The 19,632-nt window shown below is 41.7% G+C and overlaps 2 protein-coding genes across 13 annotated transcripts in view; one reads left to right on the top strand and one right to left on the bottom strand.

The window, feature by feature from the left end:
* zranb3 (zinc finger, RAN-binding domain containing 3) overlaps nt 1–16,127 on the bottom strand; it is a 103,985-nt gene extending 87,858 nt beyond the window's left edge. Inside the window, exons 1-4 of one of the 3 annotated variants that reach the window (XM_015034842.1) lie at nt 13,439–16,127; nt 7,060–7,220; nt 776–794; nt 363–541 (exon numbers count right to left, since the gene is read on the bottom strand). In XM_015034842.1, the coding sequence (XP_014890328.1) occupies nt 363–541; nt 776–794; nt 7,060–7,199 (338 nt within the window). In that variant the 5' untranslated portion in view covers nt 7,200–7,220; nt 13,439–16,127. Of the gene's footprint in view, nt 1–362; nt 542–775; nt 795–7,059; nt 7,221–8,060; nt 8,323–8,895; nt 9,261–13,438 lie in introns of those variants that run through there. The other 2 variants (XM_015034840.1, XM_015034841.1) reach the window with 2 other exon arrangements.
* Nucleotides 8,424–19,632, top strand: part of LOC106948941 (R3H domain-containing protein 1-like) — a 47,504-nt gene continuing 36,295 nt past the window's right edge. For 2 of the 10 annotated variants that reach the window (XM_015034851.1, XM_015034843.1), the window contains exons 1-2: nt 11,376–11,829; nt 16,134–16,266. The gene's annotated coding sequence lies outside the window, so the exon portion shown is untranslated. Of the gene's footprint in view, nt 8,513–11,370; nt 11,830–16,133; nt 16,271–19,632 lie in introns of those variants that run through there. The other 8 variants (XM_015034850.1, XM_015034849.1, XM_015034844.1 and 5 more) reach the window with 7 other exon arrangements.

The raw sequence follows: 19,632 nt of genomic DNA, 5'->3' as shown, positions 1-19,632 counted from the left end.
TGCAGATTTTTCTCAAAAATTCTCAAAAACTTTCTTACTTGTACTAAACAGCTGCCTCAGGATTAATTGATGTCAGATTATAACCCATGATCTGCACAACGAGTAATAAAAAGTCACATTTACCGTCATAAATGAGCCCAAATATTGCAAATACCACAAACACTTTTTACTGCAAAAAAAAATCACAAAAAACAATCGCGAAATTCTTTAGGGACTGAAAAGACGTTCAATATTATTTAATTTTAAGAATTCATTAATATTTTAACAGTTTAACAGGTTTTATCAATACATTCTGGCACAACCAAGCATTCATGATCTTCATTTGAACCAAAACGAGAATGAGTTTGACCCCCCGGACCTACATGGTGTGGCTCTTGCTCTCCACCAAGTTGACGTCTCCGGGCTGCAGCTCTGGGATCCACCTCTCCAGCTCCTCGATCCAGGGATATTTGAGAGAGGAGGGCACCACCACCAGGAGGGGCCACTCCGCTCTGTAAGCGCACGCCACTGCGATGGCCTGGACCGTCTTCCCTAAGCCCATCTGGGGAAGGGAAAACAAGTCAATCGCAAAGGGAAGCCCTCGGCGGCAAATTGCATGTGACGGCTGAGCTCATGTGAGGCCCAGGAGTAATAAGGTCTCACAATGATTCTAGTGTCAAAAGCGATTAGGCACGTGGGACTGCAGCAGAGAGCTGACAAACTCATCTGGAAGGCTGCAGGTTCATTTTTGGTGGGGCGGGAAAGTAGATTTTCCAAACAACAGTGGTGTACTTACCTCATCGGCAATCATACATCTGGAAAACAAAGGAAACAGAGAGGCTAAATTAGTCTGGCTTTAATAATTTACAGCTGAAGACAACAGTCTGTGTAGCGTGAGGATTCTGCGATCCAATAGGACCGCCTGTCTGGTTCGCCTCTTCTCTTGGATGTACCACAAATCTGTCACTAGTAATTTGGGTCTGTGCTGCTATGCTACTTAAGCTTGAGCGCCATTCAATATTTATACCACTGCTTCAGCTGGATAATTCTGTTTTTAGGAAAGCATCTTCTTTTTGAGTCTATTTCACTCATTTCTGTTTTATTATAGGAAGACGTTTTCATAATTCTGTTTAAATAAGCAGTATATATCTGGAAAAAATACTTGCGCAAATCATTATTTAATTTCTCAGTTTCTGATCAAAACACAGTGAAGGATACAAGAATCACACAAAGTCATAAAAAAAATATTACAGACGACAAAAACTTATGCAAGCCAAAATAATTTCTGGATTTTCACAGAGTTTCCATATCTGCATTACGCTGGTAATAAGTTTGTAGAAGGAAAATAACCCATGGTTTCAGCCATTTTTACAAACCCCCCCCCCCCAGATTGTTTGGATGGAAAGCTTTAATTTGCTAGATTTGATGTTTTGTAATGGATTTATGTCTGAACTTTAAGTAGAATCTTTAATGTATAACTATTTACACTACATACTAACTAAAAGCTTCACTATAGGGGTGCAAACAATCAATCATCTTATGATTAATTGTCCAGTAGATTAAAATTAGTTCCAATCGATTAGCTAATAATGTCCTTTTAAATTGTCTTTTGGTGATGTAGTTTGGCCTCCATCCAGCAGAGGGCGCTGGTGGTCGTCCTTAAGCAGACTCAGTTGATACAGAAATAAAGATAGTGGAGCCATAACAGAATGGGAAAGAGAAAGAGTCCAAACAGAGTCCAATGTGGGATGGAAAACGCACTTTATGCGGTTCGGTTTAGAAATATAAACATACAATAATAAATACACACATATTTTATTATTTTTACCTTTCATTTTTATAGGAAAATAGGAACCTAAGAGGTTCCTATTTTATAAATGTGTCAAAGTTTAATAATGTGAGAAAACCAAAATGTTCTGTTTATTCAGTCAGAATTAAATAAAGCTGAGACAAAAAAAATTAAAATTTAAGAATTTTGTAGCTCTTTATGTTATGAAATGAGAGTCCGCCTTCTTGCTACATTAGAAAGTTTTTATGAAAATGGACTCAATCATCGATAAGTTGCATCCTTTACTTCACTCTGTTATAACTTCACCTCCCTTTTAGTCGGACAAAACAGTCACTGATTTCTTCACTGCCAGTTTTCTTTCCTCCTACATGAAGGGCTGAAAGTTAAAGAGGATGTTTGTGATCCAATGTGCTTGAGCGGCCATTAAACTGCCAAGCAGAACACTATGAAGAACAATGAAAGCGCGACACGGTCATCAGCTGAAGTCGTCCCTGTGGAAAATATGCAGCGCAGATCAACCTCTGCTTCTTTGTCCAGTGGGCCTGAGCCCATTGTCATGACCTTCCTTTTTATTTTTTTCCCCTCCATAAATGCTCCCAACATTGTGTCACCAGCAGCGGTGCAACAGAGCACCTCTGAATACTTCAGACTGAGTCGCTCATTATTCTCTCTCGTCCTCCTCCTCGTCTTCCTCCTCCCATCTCCGCCCCATTTCTCTCTTTCAGCTGAGGAACATGATTAATGTGCACCTTGCCACTGGTGGTTTTTCTAATTGCCAACACACCGGCTCAGTCAGCGCAATGCACAAACACACACGCGAGCGCGTGCGCGCACACACAGTCCAGGTCCTGTATGTGTGTGAAAAGTGCATACAAAAGGCATATAAAGTGGAAACACACACTGATACCAACTCTTCCGAGACGGCGCATACATATATGTAGCTGCGCGCACACACCCACACACAACCCCGAGAGGCAGTGTGGCTGGGGCAGGTGCTTGCCATTTCTCAACACATTAATCATCCTCCTTTAAATAACCTGAGTGTCGTCTTGACGGTTTGAGACTGCGAGCGCACTGCGGAGCTGTTGCCTGACGACGGCACGCGCCCCGTCGCAGCATCTTTCTAATGTTATCTCCGAAACCCACGAGCCCCAAAGTGTCAGGAAATGGGCTCCGCTGCCTCCCAAGCTGGCCGCGCTGATTTGATGGCTCTGACCTCTATGCGGTGATGTGTTGTGCGGACCCGTGTCTAACCCCAATTTTCCAGCCAAGGTAAAAAAAAAAAAAAAGGCTCTCCTCTGGAGGACTGGACCTGTGGTGATCTCTGCCGAGTGTGGGATGCCGGACAAAAGGCTGACTCCATGTTTGGACCCACTCTGATATCGCACGCGTTCAGGGTTCAGAGTGAAGTCCATACGCCGGATTCACAAAGATCTGAGCAGAAAACCTTACATGGTTTTAATGGTGTGTAAAAAAAAAAAAAAAAAAGTTGGTTATTGTGCTCCGAAACTCATTAGCTGCATCTTCCTTTCTTCATACTCTAAGGCAACATTTGCTCAAGGATCAAGTTTCCTGCTTGTTTAACTTTAATAAGCTTGATATTTACATAAAGTACATTCTTAGATTATGTTTCAAGCTATTCGCAAACAACAGAAACAGACAGTAGGCATCTAAAAAGAGATTATATTACATCAGTGGTGACTTGCTAACATTGAAGATATGATGTTTATTTACATTGCAAGTAAATGCAGTTATGATACTCCAATGTATAAAATCTATCCATTAGAGCCAATTTTGTTTGACAAAAATGTCCTTTCTGCAACCTGAAACCATATTTGGGCAAAAAGGCGGGGTTTAAAACGCAGCTGATTTGATTAATATGTTGTTACTGTAAAGAGAAAAATTGCTTTACAGTGGAGATCTACTCCAAAATGTTCAATAATCAGAGTAAATTAATCTAGCTACACGAGTCAGAATGAAATGAAAAAGAGAGCTGCTTGTGTTATAATCGAGCTTTAAGTAACCATCATCAAGCATTACCTTCCTCTTCAACACTGTAGATGTAACAATACGGTTGCATAATGGTCTTGATGCATTGTGTAAATGTTTAATCATACATCTTGTTCTTTTGTTTTTACCACAGTACATTAGAGAACGTAAAGGCTCAGTAATGATGCATTCACTTGAGAAATACATATTTCTACAAATGCTAAGTGAACATATTTTTCTAACTCCCACTTTTTTTTGCGATATGCATTAAGGGCCTCTAAATAAAATAATTCTTCTCTCTAATGCACAATACGGGCTCAGCAGGCTCTAACATTTATTTATGATGTGTAGCTTCTCTATAAACCTCTTCTTAATGTCCTGGATGGATACTGTCCAAATATTGTTAGCTTGCCTATTAAGGCTTCGGGTAATTTATGGTGAGGGAAATTTTTCATGCCGTTTAACAGAATCCATCTCCTGCTGTCTACACAAGACCAAAAAAAAAAATCCTATAATAATAAAAAAGCCATTACAAGTTTCATGCCTTATTAGGAAGGAATGAAATTTAGTGTTAGGAAAGTAAATACTGTAAGTGAGGCACCTTGAGAATATAATAGAGATGTTTTCCTATTTACAATATTAGAGCGATTCTACTGCTGGTGATAAATGACCCAGATTACAGCAAAGATGTTCTACAAATGAAACCGACTCTTAAAATGGATAATGTAATAATGAAGTGTTTCAGGAGGTTGAGCTTTATGTTTTCACCATTATGTCTATCACACAACATCAAACTTAACACATCAACTCAAAAAGAAGGAGGTATTAGTGGACCTTTATTAGTTAACATGCCCCGAATTTAGTTTTTATCTCTATTATTCCATTTACCTAAAGACGTCTTGCACCAGTTTGATCTGGCATTTGTTTCGTATCTCATTAAATCAAAAGATTCTTTCAAAAAAGAGATACATTTTCCCTGGTAGCTTCCCGTTGAATCTTTGCATTAAATAATTGACAAAAAAACGTATTTAAATGAATATTAAGAAGATAAAACACACAACTTTTCAAATCTTGAAAAGTTTTAGTTTTTCATCATGTCTGTCTTTAAATCCAAATTTCTACGACATTATTGAATTGGCTAATTTGTTTGTTTCCTGTTGTTTTGTACCAGTGCGTCAGTTCATATCCTCCAAAAAGAGGCAAATGAACACATCAGCTGTGATACATACAACAGAATATTTAAAAGAAAAAAGTTTTTAATAATTATGTTGTTTTACTGATTGTTTTGAGCCACATATTAAAGCTGCAAAAGAGCGAGAGAGAGCAAGGCTTAGCTGTACTATAGTCGTCTGTTAACGTTTGTCTGAGATCGGAAAATGCTGGATAAAAATAATTGTATCCGCCGAATCCAACTTTTATGTCTTAAGAGCTGATAAATATTGCCAGATCAGCCAAAATTAAGGAAATCTGGACCAATTTTTTTGATGTACCTGTACTTGAGTTACAGTTCTCATAAGGAAACTAGAAATAGCAAAAGAAATCTGCAGATTTAAGATCAGAAAAAGACCTCAAATTTTGTTTTGGCACATATTTACAAGACGAAAAAATTTTTGTAGATGAAAGGAAAATAGCTTTACCCAACAATTAAGCATTTTTATTACCAATCATGTAAAAAGGTAAAAATTCAGAATGAATTGTTAAAGATACTAAAGAAAACAGATGTTTGTGTAATCTTTTTTTGTTTGAAGGATGAAGATATTATTACGCCATACCTAAAAGGGCTACAGAAGCTATTTGTTTTTTATTATCATCTTCATTTTATCACCAATCAACTTGTATTTAAATTACAAGTTGGCGATAACTTAGCATTTGCCGAAATATGTATTTACAATTTATTGCTCCTTCTGTTCCTATGAGCCTCCTTAGCCTAAAGGACTGAACTGGGAAGCTCAATACAGATTATATGTTAGGAATAATATTTCATATGATACCACACAATTTGATGCAAACGAAGAGTATTGATCTATCACCACATTAGCAACTCCCTCCCTGCTCAAGAGAAGAGCAGCTTAGAAAAATATGCTTCATCAAATATCTGGCTTCAAGCTAAGTCAGAAAAAAAAAACATCTTAATGGATTGTTTTAGTATCAAACTTCGGTTAAACTTTTTCAAACAATTCAATCAACAACTGCTTTGTTTTTTTGTTTTTTTTTTAGTTTTTTTATTGTCGCACCGAGCCACATATTTTACACATTCCACCCCGTTTATCTCCATAAAACTCACTCGCCCTCCCACACAAGCCAATCCAACGGGATCCGCAAGTATTTTGAATTTGCGACAACATTTTGATGTTTTGCTTCGGTACACTTGAAGCTCTCTGGATGTGGAGAGAGACACAATGGCTGCGAGAGGGGAAAAAAAAAAAAATCCACCCACGGATCCTCCTACGCTGGTAGATATCTTACATCAGTATATGATGTGCAGTGCATTTCAGGAGCTATTTTATGACAGGCTGCCATTTATTTCTCAGCTGTCAGCTTGTCATGTCTACTGTACCTTCATTTCAGGTGGCGATATCCTGTATTTTCAAGAAATCTTCTAACCCCTCCCTTCTTAAAAACCCAGCAAGTTTACAGCTCCACTAAATTGTTGTCGGTTCGGTATAAATATGCTCTTTCTGCAAGAAATTCTGCTGATCATCAGCTTTAGTTTTCACCTCTGTATGAAGATAATGAAGCGGTCACACTTCTGTTATTAACTTAATTGCTGTCATTCTAGTTAAAATCAATCAATTCAGCTTTTTTTTGATGCAGCACACCTCAAAAACAAACGTTAAAAAAGCTATTTTTAATGCAGATTAATGTCGGTTACCATCGTCTAATCATTAATTACGTTTAGATGAAGCACTGTGCCTTCTAAGACAATATCTATTTGTTCCCTGCAGTCACACTAATGCCAATCAAGCAAGGTAGCGCTCTGCACTGTGCAGTGAGAGCAAATTGACCCCTGACCTGTCCGTGCCAGAAAGCGCAGCCTTCCAGTGTTCCTAAATCAATACGGCTGCTCAGCGCCAGCAGCATCCCTCGGATTTGCTCCGTGTAGGTTGACCCTCCGCCCAACTGGAGCGGAGGATGAAATGAACAAGTCCTGCTGTGGTAGTGCAGCTTATGCTGAACGCAGGAAAACACTGAGAACCTGAACGCCGAGGCTCGTTTTGCAAACAAAGTGAGGACTCGTCCGAGCATTATGTACAGCTCCCTAACTAGCTGTCCTGAAAAATCCAGAGGATGAAGTCGCTCACCGTCCATTCTTAGACAAAGCGAACTCCACTCCCTCCCTTTGAAAAGGCATCAGGCGCTGCAGAAGCTTGGGAGGAAGTCCTGACAGTTGCTGCGGCCATCTTGTGTCACAGTCAGATTTCTGTGGGTCACTCTCATCCATTACTGGCAGTAGATTTAAAATCTAGAAAACACAAGCAGACTAATTTCAATGTCAGACAAAGTTAACCTGAGTAATTACATAATGCAGTTTTTAAATCATAATTTCATTTATTAAAGATGGGAAAAAAAATATTTCCAAACTAACATGTAACTAACAGATGAGATTTAATATCTTGTTACATCAGATATTAAATCTGATTAATCACATTTTGGTATCGCTGAGTATGATTTCACTACCAGGTTTTGATGTGAACTTAAATCAAATTGTTATTCTTAGGCACAGCTAAAGACGTTGTAGCAAGTATTTCTAAATATTCAACAGTACAAATCTTCAATTATTACAAAATTTACAATAAATTTCTGACTAATTTATATTATAATAATTTCAGGACTGGGCTACTGCAGAAACTAACATAAATCTCACTTCAAACAAAATCTAAACTATTCTTTTTACTGTTGAGTCATGTCAAATGTGATCAGGATTTAGACAAAATGCACAGGCCAAAATACGATCTACATATTGAAATTAGGTCTATAATTAAAAAAAAGGTCAATATACCACTTCAGGACCCACCAGCTGATTTTTCACGACTCAAAAGGGGCATCCGACCCCACGATTGGGAACCACCCTGCGTTCTATTCAAAGAGTCTGAGCATGAACTGTGGTTTGTTAACGTTAATAAATGCATAATAAATAAAATACCAACTTAGAAGCCACGCAATAATTTCTTTTTACAGTTACAGATTTTGTAAAGAATACAGCATAATTTTGTTTACATATATTCAGTTCTGCAAGACAAGCCGAGCTCTAAAAGATTTCTAAAGAGTGGTTTACAAGCAACTTTTCGATTACATAACTTACCAGGCTGAAGACAACATTATTGGCTTTCTCGATTAAATACTAAAACAAAACGCTGCAGTATGGATTCAAGCAAAACAGTTTCGCTGTATCTTCAAGTCACACTCCATCTACGTCACTGCCGTCGTAAAGTATCTTCTTACGACACAGCTCAACTGAAAACTGTAAGCAACTTCCATTCACTTTTTAAAAAAATGCGAAACAAGTGACGGTATTTTAAAAAAAAAAAAAAAAGATACGTCCACTCCACGCTTGCTACCATACTGTAAGTGAGAAGAAAAACTTGTTTTACGACAAGACGTGACATATTTTGAACACCGTGCGTGTGCAGCGTGAGGAACTGACGCACAGGCAGCTTGCTGGCCGCTGGATCCTCCTTTACTCCGCCACAAACAGTAGCTACTTCACCATCGGTAGGGAACAACGGCTGCTTCACCGAGTGTAAACCAAAGCGGGTAAGGCAACGTTAAAAGATACCTACAGCATCCTGCCACACACTTTAGTTGTTAATAATGATATCTTTATATCATTATAAAATCCTGAAACCGGAGCTAGTTAGCAAGAAGCAGGTCTAGTGTGTGCTGTGTGACAGCTCAGGGCGCCGGTGTTTGGCCGTTAGCACGCCGCGGTGCCAGGTAAGGATCGTTAGCTTAGCCCCGACACAACGCCAAAATGGTGCACGCTGTGTATGAAAGAAACACCTCGAAACTAAAATTGCACACGTGTCCAAAACGGCGATAAACTATATCGGCATTCCTTCTGGAAAATCAAACAGCAGTTATGAAATAATATATTATATTTCAGCAACTTTTAGGCCTGCTTCGACCCTGTCTCCCACCTTAGTTGCTGCATTGCTGTTTGAGTCCGTTTCAGAAATATGGCTGTACTTAACCTTTTTAGCTGCTTGGACAGATGCTACGTTCCCCGAAATGTTGTCGCACACCCATATAAGGAACGAAAACCTCATACAAATCTGTGTTTCTTTTAACTTGTTCAGGACAGAGAGCACATTAAATTGTCATGGGATTTAATGGAGGTTGGTGGTGTTGAAATTGCTGTTTTGGATCAGCCTCTATGTGTAGCATAACAGCAGTAATTGACTACTTAATTTGAAAGTGAGCATTAACAACTTGTTTTTTGAACAGGTGAAGGAATCAGAAATGTAGCCTAGAGGGACTACCAAATACAAATAAACAGATAGAGGTGTAGGCATTGGCCAGTAAAAATAACAAACAAAAATGATTTTCTGTATTAAATATTAAGTTTTGTGTGTGGTACTGTAATGGTGGTCTTTGTTGTTTTTGGTTTGAACACGTAAAATATTGCAGAATTAACCATTTTAGAGTTGCAACCAGTCGGTTTTTAGTTCCTTCTTTCAGCCATCTGACTGATAGTGTGCAGCAACAGTTTAGGGAGGAGTGTTGCTGAACTATTCTTAGAAACCATAACCTTTTAGAACCAGAGATTCTCAAATTATGAACAAAGATTCTAGTTTTTTTGTAAAAGCATAAAAACCATTACTATTGCTTATCTGTTGTTGTTATTTTCAGGAATAGCACCTGAATAGCAACCTTTGGTTTCCCCCAGTGTATTATAAGCCTGGCAGGGAACCAGGCTTAGCATTGTTTATCTTCCAATAGCACATAATTATCAAGTGATATTTTCAACTTTCCTGTAAACTTTAAACATTTTTTAACTCAAAAACATGACGGGATGCTGGATGAATGACTGTCCTAGCGCCCGACCACCGGGCTTAGCAAGTTTTCTGGGGGAAACCTTGCAACCACAGACCTATAGGATATTTGAATTTAGAAGTGAACCAGAGTTTGTGGAGTTAGTTGTATCTGTAAGTACACATTAGTACAGCTTCATTACAGACATCATCTTAATGTTGGCCGGTAAAAGGTGGCTTAAAGTGAATCTTTATCCTCTTCATGGGCCATAAATCAAAAATCCCATAACCCAAATTTATACTTGCTTAAAAAGGAAGCTATAATTGCTATCAAGCAGATGCACCAACCCTGATAATTATTGCCTCATTGAGTTTGCAGAAATTGACAGAGACGGCTATAAGAGCCCAAGAGTTGTCACCAATGAGGCTAAGCGTCATGATGGGATCATTTTTTATTGCACCACCAGCACTGTATATAGCATTCACTGAAGATATTTTACAACAAGTGGCATCAATATAAGCAATTATTCCACCCATTTTGAGTGCACTATTAAAATGTGCTAAATCATAGCTCAAATGACCTCCTGTGATTGCGTGTAATCTGTAGAACAGCCCCTGCTAAAGCTTGAAATAAATGCTAATAATCGCTTGCCCCAACAGTTTTGCCCCGCGGCCGCCCGACCCGTTGCTGCCGCGGCTCGGTTGACCACTCATTCCGCAGGTTAGAGCGAATTTACCGCCGATGACATTATCACATATTGAGGTTGAGGTTGCCGTGTAATAGCTTTCACCAAAGATGTGGCCCCTGATGACTAAATTATTCATCGCCTCCCTTGGAGGAAGGGGGGGATATCTCCTGGCTCTAATATTTGGTTGTGTGAGGGGAGCTAGGCCCATTAAATAATTCATCCGCCTGTCCATAAATTGTTTGTCCAATTGCTGACCTTTTCACAGGATTAAGAAAGCCCAATAATAAATTCTTCCGAGACCTGGCATAACGAAAGGTACAATTACGAGGCAGGGTTGGATCGGATCGTTTGTCGCAGCCTGGATGTCGGTTGCTAAGTGACAGCAGGAACTTTTTCCGCCCACTGTGTTTCGCCGTTAAAGTCGGCGCGGCTGAAAGGGACGAAAACAATCACATCACGGCAGTCTAGACTTGGACCTGTTTGTGACTCGCTGCGTCTTTTGACAGCTTGTCAGTAAGTCGCCGACGAGAGCGCTTTGGGAAGCGGAGCTGCGTTGCCGCTGCGCACATTAGCTCTTTCCCACAAATTAAGCAATCGGCTTTCTTTTAATTTCTGCTATATTTAAATGTAGATTTAGAGGAAATGCGGGGGTGTTGCATTTCAGGTGTTGGCTGTCTGAGTGTGGAAAAGCAGGGTGCCAGCTTTAATGGGAAGGTAGCCCACGGAACAGCTCGGCCGCGCAGCAGCCAACGCCTCCCCATCGACTCTCCACCTGGTCGTGGCGCACCTAGCTGGCTCGCTACATCTCCTTGTCCTTTTTGATTTCTCGTTGCCTCTTTTTCTCCGCCTGCCTCACTCTCCTCCCACCCTGACGGTTTCTCCCCTCTTCTTCCTCTCATTCCCCTTCAATCCATCCCATGTCCCCGGCTGGCCTCGCCTCCACCTCCTCTCTCTGCCTCCCACCCCCATCCTAAAGCAGAGTAGCTAATGAAGAGCCCCATTTAGCTAGAGACTTTGGTTCAGTCGGTGCTCCGTATCGCCGTCCGGCCCTCGGCTACAGCGACTGGCTGCTGGCGCTCTGACATCACACGGGCCAGCTGTTGATTTGGCTCTGTCTCCAAGGCTGGCTGGCTTGATGGGTTGTGGCAGGTAGACTTGTGCTCTTCCTCCCTCCCTCCATCCCTCCCTGCTCTCTCTCTCTTTGTGACACCCACTCCTCCCCTCGTCGTCTCCCACTACACTTTCCTCTCCTCCGTCTTCCACTCGCACTCAGTCGAGCAGGAGTGCAGGAGGCAGCAGGCGGCTGGGAGGCGACTCCAGCCTCCTCTCCAGCAGATTGCGCCTCCCGTACGATGGAAACTAAACGGTTGCACGGCAGACGGGATGGAGGGCAGAGCTGCCGGGCACGCAGGTATGACCTGCCAGGCTCAGATATTGACTTTGCATGCTTTACTTGACGCAAACATTTCTGTGTCATCCTTCTTCTTGCCAACTTCCAAGTTTTTGCCAAAAAATGATTTCCATCGGCTGTATAAGTTGCTGGTTTGTGCAATGAGTGAAGCATTGGTGTGGTGTTTTTTTTTCTTTTTATTCACTCTGGCGCGTTGAAATCTCTTGGCTAGTTTGCAAGCGGGTGCATCTGCTTTCCATTAGCAGGATAATTAACCAAGATCAGCAAATAAGAGGCTTCGCTCTGCATTGTTCCGCAGCCAAGCTCATCCTCGTGTCTCTCCTGGTTTTCCCATGTTTGTTCTGCAGGTGTTGTCTGCAAATTGACTTTTAATGACTCTCTCTTCTCGTCTCCGAAGAGCTCTGTGGGGTTAAAAACTGCTAGACTGGCATGTCAGGGTTTTTTTTTTTTTTTTCTGTTTATTGTTTCTGCTCTAATTGCCCAGATTGATATTCCCTGGAAGCTCTGTTATGGGATAGATAATGGATTACCTACATGCTCTGCTGTGGATTTAATTTATTAGGGCTGCCTGCACCTCTGCTGCAAGATGCAACCTGAAGGCAGAGCGAGCAGCACAATTAGGGGCTCATTTGTGCCCATTTCCCCCCGTCCCCCTATTACGAGCAAGTTTCCCTTTGCCTGAGTCGCTCTGAAACTGAAGAGAGCCGAGTATGAAAGTGATATCATTTCCCCGGCTCTATCCTAATCGTTTCTCCCCAGTTGGCGCATTCCCTTTGCGTTGCAATTAGCAGAAATGGTCGGAAAATGGGAGATTAGTTACTCAGTTAGGCAAAACGCCAAAATCAATTTTATTGCAGCGCCACGTCTGCGAACCAGCATTAGGAAGCTAATTAACTGTTTATTTGAGCCCTGATTTTATTAGTCTTGGTCCGCGTCATGCAATCTGCAGAAGCCACGTCAATCTGAAAATCATTTTGTTGTTGTTATTTTTGAAATTCACCCGGTGAAGCGGTCAGAGATCAGAGCTGGTCAGTTTTCACTTGAGCTGTTCTGATAGTTGAATATTTGGTTAAATGCATCAAAACAAAGAAAATCTGCCTTTTTTTTTTTTTTTGTTTATGAATGAGTCGGTAAACTTGTATTTTGAACTATTTGAGTCAAATAGAAATCAGAAAACGGGTAGGGGCTTAAATTGGTTTAATGTACTTCTTTTTGTCTATTATTCAGAACTGCTGCCTTTATCAAAGGATATTTTCCTATTTATTTTACAAAAAAAGTCCTGAGAATCAGCTGATCAAACCTCAAAGAAATCCTGAAATCAGTATCAGCTAGAGGCACTCCTGATTGGTGCATCTGTACTTTTAAAGGGGCACTTTATGAAAAATGTAAAAAATTGTTGGATTTCTGGTGGTTGAATATAAAGTTTGTTTAAAAAGTCGCTTGTTGTTTCTCATACCAATCTACTGAATCAATCTCCTCCTGTTGAGTTATTTTCCAGCGTTCCCTCCCTTTTTTTCCTCTCTCTCTCTTTATCACGCCCGGCTGTTTTGCTCACAAAGGTTAGGGCTCACTCCTTTCTGCCCTCCTGTTCTTTCTTTTATCAACTCACCTTTTCGCTCTCCGCTGAGAATAGAACCAGGGCAGATAGAGGAAGGGTATCGAGGGTCCTCCAGCTCAAGCGGAGCTGGTTATCGCCTCCGATCCACGCATAGCTGAGCAGAAAAGAGCAGGGAGAAGCGGAGGTGTGGGAGGGAAAGGTCAGCTCTTAGAGGAGAGAGAGAGATGTGCAGTGGGGAAGGAAAATAAGTAGAGGAGTGTGCAAGAGGCTCTTGAGCTCTTCTGAGTGATGGAGAAATTTCTCACTAGTTTTGTTGTTGAACAGTAGAGCCCTGGTGTTTGATTAATTTAGCTCGGCTGATGGCTGCACTCTCACCAAATTGCAAACCAAATTTGACCCCGACGCTGCGCGGCGGCCAGACCCACCGCTCCTTGGGCATGATTTCTCTCCTTTCAGATCGCAATTAATCATTTCCAGATTGGCCACATCGTCCATATTTGCATTTCAATGCGGCCACAAATGCGCGTTTAACTGGATGGCAGAGTTTTTGACGCATCTCGGTGTTGCGCGAAGCTGCCAGTGTGACACTGAGCGGTGCCTCTTTAAGGGCGCTGCACTCTGCGGTGATTTTAATACCAACGAGCCACTCCCTGTCAGCCCCAGCACAATGCCAGACGGCGCTGTGGTAGGCAATGCGCCTCCGCTACAAGTTCACCGCCGCGTGAGATTGTGAGGAGGCTTTTGCAGCACGAGAGCTTGTTGGGAGCTGTTGATCTCCTGTCAAACAGGGGGGAGATGCTTCCCTGCTTCCCTGCTTTCTTGTCTTGTGTGTCAAAACATTTTTTTTTTAAACAAGGGGATTGGGGTGCATTATTAACCACACACACACACACAAAGAGGCTCAGTGTGAAGTCCTGCAGCCATCCGGCTAAGCCTAGGCTGCACCGTCTGCTCAGAAAACCTGGAGCGCCGGCAGTCAGACTTGACTGCACCGCTGTCGGAAGGACTTTCACACTCTTGAGTGATGCAGGACGGCGCAGTAACGCAGGAAAAAAGGTTTCAACATATTTCCATTTCAGACACAGCTGACATCACTTCACATTGCAACGCAAGACTGCATACAGTTTCCCACTCTAGGTAGTTTTTAGGAAGTGTTAGGTGCTTTCCAATAACGGAGCACCTATAAAGGGGGTGGGGCTCTTTATTCTGGAGTAGTTTTGGGAGGAGGGGGGTTTGCATAAAGATCAGGAACATGTCGAGATGGAGATCGGCCACGGAGACGGAGGCCAAGAAAGGAGAACATAAACGTAGGGATTCTGATGATGAGCTGGAGCAATTCATTCAATCATTCGCTTCTGGGGTTTATTGGACTACGATCTATTAAGATGTATTGTAAACAGCGATAAAATAGATTTGATTTGTTTCAGCCTTAATCTGATGTTTGTGACAGATCCACCACTTTTAATCAGAAGTAAGTAAAACTGAGCCAATATGAGTAATTTTTTAGCGTATAACTATCGGTCCGATAAGTAAAACTGGGCGGATATTAGTGTCTAATGTTTACGTCTATCTTGTTGCTGTTGGTGTTTCGGGTTGGAAGGGGGTTGGTCACATGTTTAAGTCACATGATGCCAATGCAGTGCGGGATTATGGGAGTGTTTAGTTAGAGCAGAAAAGCAATGCAGGTGGTGTAATTTTCAGATCGGTGCATTCATATTAAATCGGATTATTCCCATTTACACATTAAAGGACGTCCCTTATGCTTGAGTTTTTTTTTAATTAATTTTGCTTCAGCGTTCATGTTAGTTTATGTTTGGGTTGTGAATGATGGTAGGTTATGTTTTTGATGCACCTAACCAATAGAGAGAGAGAGGTGGAGAAGTGGGAGGGGTCACTGATCACGGCTTAGCAGATTCCGATCTCTGCTGATTGGTCGGTACATTTTTAGTCATAACGTCAAACTTTTGTAACACAAATGTTGAGCAGTGTTAATAAATTACGTATTTGACAATTGACTAAAGGTGGAAACTGCACAAGTTTCCTGCTCATTTATTGCGTCTAAATTCTTGTCGTTTTGTTTGCAAACGACGTTTACGTCAGTCCTGTTTTTCTGAGTTTAACAATAAAAATCAAGTAAAGTTTAGAGACGTATTTAATAGATTGATTGCTGGTAAAAATGTAGTAAACCCTCCGTTTTTGAATCTTAATTTAATTCCTATCACAGAACCTGGAGGATTGTTTTTCCTTTCGTCTTTTATTCCCTACAACAAATCCGTATCGTCCAGAACAGCCTGATTGGTGTGTCTCCACTCATTCTGTTGGTCCCAGATGTCTGCCTCCCTCTGCCAGTGCATTGTTGGACGTGAAAAGGAAAAGATATTGTCTGCTAGACAAAATGAAATTTATGTGCCACCCACTGGCAGTAATGTTATCTTTACCCATTGCTTTCTGAATGTCTGCATGCTTGGTTTTTCCAAGGTTGGCAGGGGGTGCCTTCTCCTGTTGCCTCCCCAATCTCTGTGCTCATCCATTATTTATGGTGCGGCGGCACGCACAGGCCCAGAAATAAACACTCGCCACACTTTTCCCTTTTCCTCCCGCCTCCGACACGCGAATCCTCCAGAGCTGCTGACACCCTGACCACTGTCAGTCCGCCTGAACTCGGTGACAGCGCTGCGGCTGACCTCTGACTCCACCACCCCGACACTAACCCCTCCCTTCCCTCCCTCGTCGTTCTCGGTTGCAGGTCGGCAGGGGTCATGAGGGTGTCGGAGGCCCCGCTCGCTGTGCAGAGCAGCTGAAGCAGACATGGGCAAAGAAGTCTTGGAGGGCATCGGAAGGCTCGGCCACAGCTGCATCCACCACTGGCTACACAACAAGTAGGTGTGCTCCTTATTTCACTCATACAAGACCAGTCAGTTAGTTAGGATGACCTCACTAAAATTAGTTTACTTTTAGAAGAAAGCTCATCTTCATACTTTGACTCAAATGTCTAAAAGCTATTTTTGAGGGAAATGCTAACCCAAACCAACCTTTGAAAGTAAATGTCACAGCATTTTTGTTCAGTTTGACGAGGCACACCCACGGCTGATTCTGCCTTCCCCCTTAGAACCAATAAAGTCACTTAAACAGAACCTGCCAGACAACATGAAGTAGGCTAAAAGATCTCAAAAAGCAACACAGATACTACCATATTCTCAAGAATTTCAGGAACTGTCCAGAACTGACATCCGAGTCTGTAAAACCACAGAATTATCCACAATTAGTCCTAAAATCGCACAAAAGGCCCATCGAGAAGGTCACAAGAAAACCCTAATCGACATCTAAAACACTTCAGGCCTCGTTTACATCATTTCAGACCAATAATCAGGATTCGCCAATAGGAAAGTGAGATAGCCTTGATCAGACTTTGACCAAAATGAACACAGAAGTCTGTTTCTCTGTCTGTGGCAGTAGTGTGATAGTCCTTAGCTGCCCTGCTGCTTCAGAACCTGAACAAATTCATCCAATTTCCCTAAAACCACGAACAACTCCCACCAACCAGTTTGTGATCAGAACGCTTGAGTTAAACCAGTGATCTGAGATGAAATACGCATATTAGTGTCATCATCACTGTGTGTGAGTGACGGCATTTAATTATTGAGACACTGTTCACATTAATAATTATAAAAGAAGGCTGCCTTCTCCTCTGCATCAGCAGTTTAGACCATTCATGTAAACTCCAGCAGCGCATCAAGTCAGATATTGGAGAACTTTTTACGTAATATGGCAGAAATGTAAGGCTGATGGGTTTCTGGCATGCTGCAATATGTGAAGTCACTCAAATCAGTAAAAGCACTTCATCATTTCATCACATGAATAACACCCGACAACAAATTGTGAAAGTGCTGCTGCCTTATTTTATGCACCTTGTCTCTGTTGGTGTGACTGAAAGAATTACTAAATGAAAAATGGGACTTTTGTCTACGTATGAGGAAACAAACAAGCAGCCTTCTTTTTTTTTTTTTTTTTAGCTTGCAGTGCTCTTTTACCACCTTGTTGTCCTACTGGTATCTGCAGAAAAACACTGTCAGAAACAACCAATCAGAGCCAGGAGGCGGGTCTTAGCACTGTGAATTACACTGTAGTGCACTCAGGCTAGTTAGCATGGCCACCAGTGATGATGATTAAATACTTTTCCTGTAGCAATAAGTTGTTTCTGAGGTTGATTGGCAGCGCTAAGACCCTCCTCCTGTTTCTGATCTGTTGTTTTTTTGTCACCGTCAGGAAATTGTGATAGTTTCAGCAGATATCTGAAAAAAAAAACAACAAGTTACATACTGCAGCTTTGAATCGTGATCGCAAACCTTATGAAATTGTTCCAACCCATCACTGCTTGTCTGCACACGGAGAAGTGTCTAAAAGTTTTGTTTTTGGACAAACATTGCATGTCCAGAGGAGGTTTAAAAGTAAAATATCACCAAAAGCCTATTGCAAAGTAGAACAGACAGTTATGTAATTCTTGAGTGCACTCTCCGCTTTCTAAAGGACAAATAAAAAATGGCAGGCGGTTGACTATATAAAGTGTTCTAAGGTAAGTATGACGAATCAAACTACTTCAGATCAAGCACATCATGTACTCTGACACACTCGATTGGCTCAAATCTAAGAGTGATCCACACAGGCAGTGGGTTCATCATCCATAATGCATCATTACAGAGCTGCTGGAGACCATAAATGTGTATACTTTCATGTTTAAAAGAAATCATGGCAAAGTCTCCTTTCAGTCCTCACTCATGAGAGATCAGCTCGCCGCTCGCTAAATTCCTTAATGCAACGCCGCGGACAAGATAATGATCCGTATTACTTATGCAGTCAGAACATCAGGGATTCTAAACAGGCCTGCGCCGCAATTACCGCAGCTGGGAGAGACGAGACGGCGAAATGCGAATACATCAAACACCTGAAGCCAAATTTAGTGTAATGCTCTTCTCCCCTGATAAAACGCATTCGGAGGAATGAAGTATTCGGCGAGGGACAAAATGGCAATACATCACGAGCCCTGCTCTCGAAAATATCTGTCCAGTGTTGCAAATTTTCAACTCCAGAGACTTCACTCATCAAAGTGTCAACGGCGGACTCTAAATATTCAGCGACGCGCGCCACACTCTAGAGTATTAAGCTGTTTTTTTTGTTTTTCTTCAGAATGTAAAAATAATGTAAAGCAGCAAGTCGGCTCTGCTTTTGTCAAAACCTCTGACAGGTCATTGAATTTCAACATCTGACTCTGGAGCACCGCGGCAAATTTCAGCTAACCTCTTAGCCTCTGGTGGCGCCGGGTTAGCATTGCGCGCGCGTTGGCAAAGGCGCTTCAGAGAGCCGTCGGAAGAAGTCAATTACACTGACATAGAAGAATTGGATACCGCCTCTGTGAAGGCGGGCAGTCCCACTCGCCAGCTCAGCTCTTTTGGGAGGGGAAGAGATAAAACAATCAAGTCCTATCCAGCCGCTTTGCTGCTTAGCCATCAGATAGGGAAATGACTCTGATCAGTGACACCCAAATGGGTTAAGGGTCCTTCTGATTGGTTGAAGGCCGGATGACACACACACTCAGCAGGATCACGTACGCATCAAAGCGCAACGTAAGCGCTTTCATGTGTGAATTGGGTTCTAATGTGCAAAGTGACTCTGAAGAGCACCATTTCTAATTAACCTATTAATCATAGCTCTCATGTACCAGATGTCTGCCCTCCCCTTTTGTGCATCTGTGTGTATGTTCTCCCCTGCATGGGGCTGGCGCTAAAAGAGCAGATCAGCAGGATGAGCTCACACCAGGACTTCAACAAAAGGGGAAGGTCGTGGCGTTGCACGGAGGCGTCGAATGCGAGTCCAAGGCGTTTTCTGCTGGCTAATCGGCGGCCATGTTGTTCTTTGTAGAAACCCTGCTGAGTTTAAAGCTCGACGTTTAACGTGTCGTCTTCTACTGGCGAAATATCAGAGCAGCTGACTGTTTTTATAATCTGTCCTATTTGGATTGTAAAATGAGAATACAAGTTTGAAATTATTTAAGTACTTCCTAATTGTTATGACAGACAATATTAGCAGTACATTTAGAAGATATGATGAGATGGGGGAAATTTTTACATAAAAGTAAAACAAAAATATAGAATTATTATTTTTCTTGTTGCAGTTGTTGCTAGGCGTTGTGGCAGGAATGGTAGCATTAGAAGCTTTAATTTATCAATTTAATATTTTCCTTTTATTCG

The sequence above is a fragment of the Poecilia latipinna genome, unplaced genomic scaffold, assembly GCF_001443285.1.
Source record: "Poecilia latipinna isolate Pla-1442-1.1 unplaced genomic scaffold, P_latipinna-1.0 Scaffold315, whole genome shotgun sequence".
Lineage (NCBI taxonomy): Eukaryota > Metazoa > Chordata > Actinopteri > Cyprinodontiformes > Poeciliidae > Poecilia > Poecilia latipinna.
This window is presented reverse-complemented; position numbering and strand designations above follow the sequence as displayed.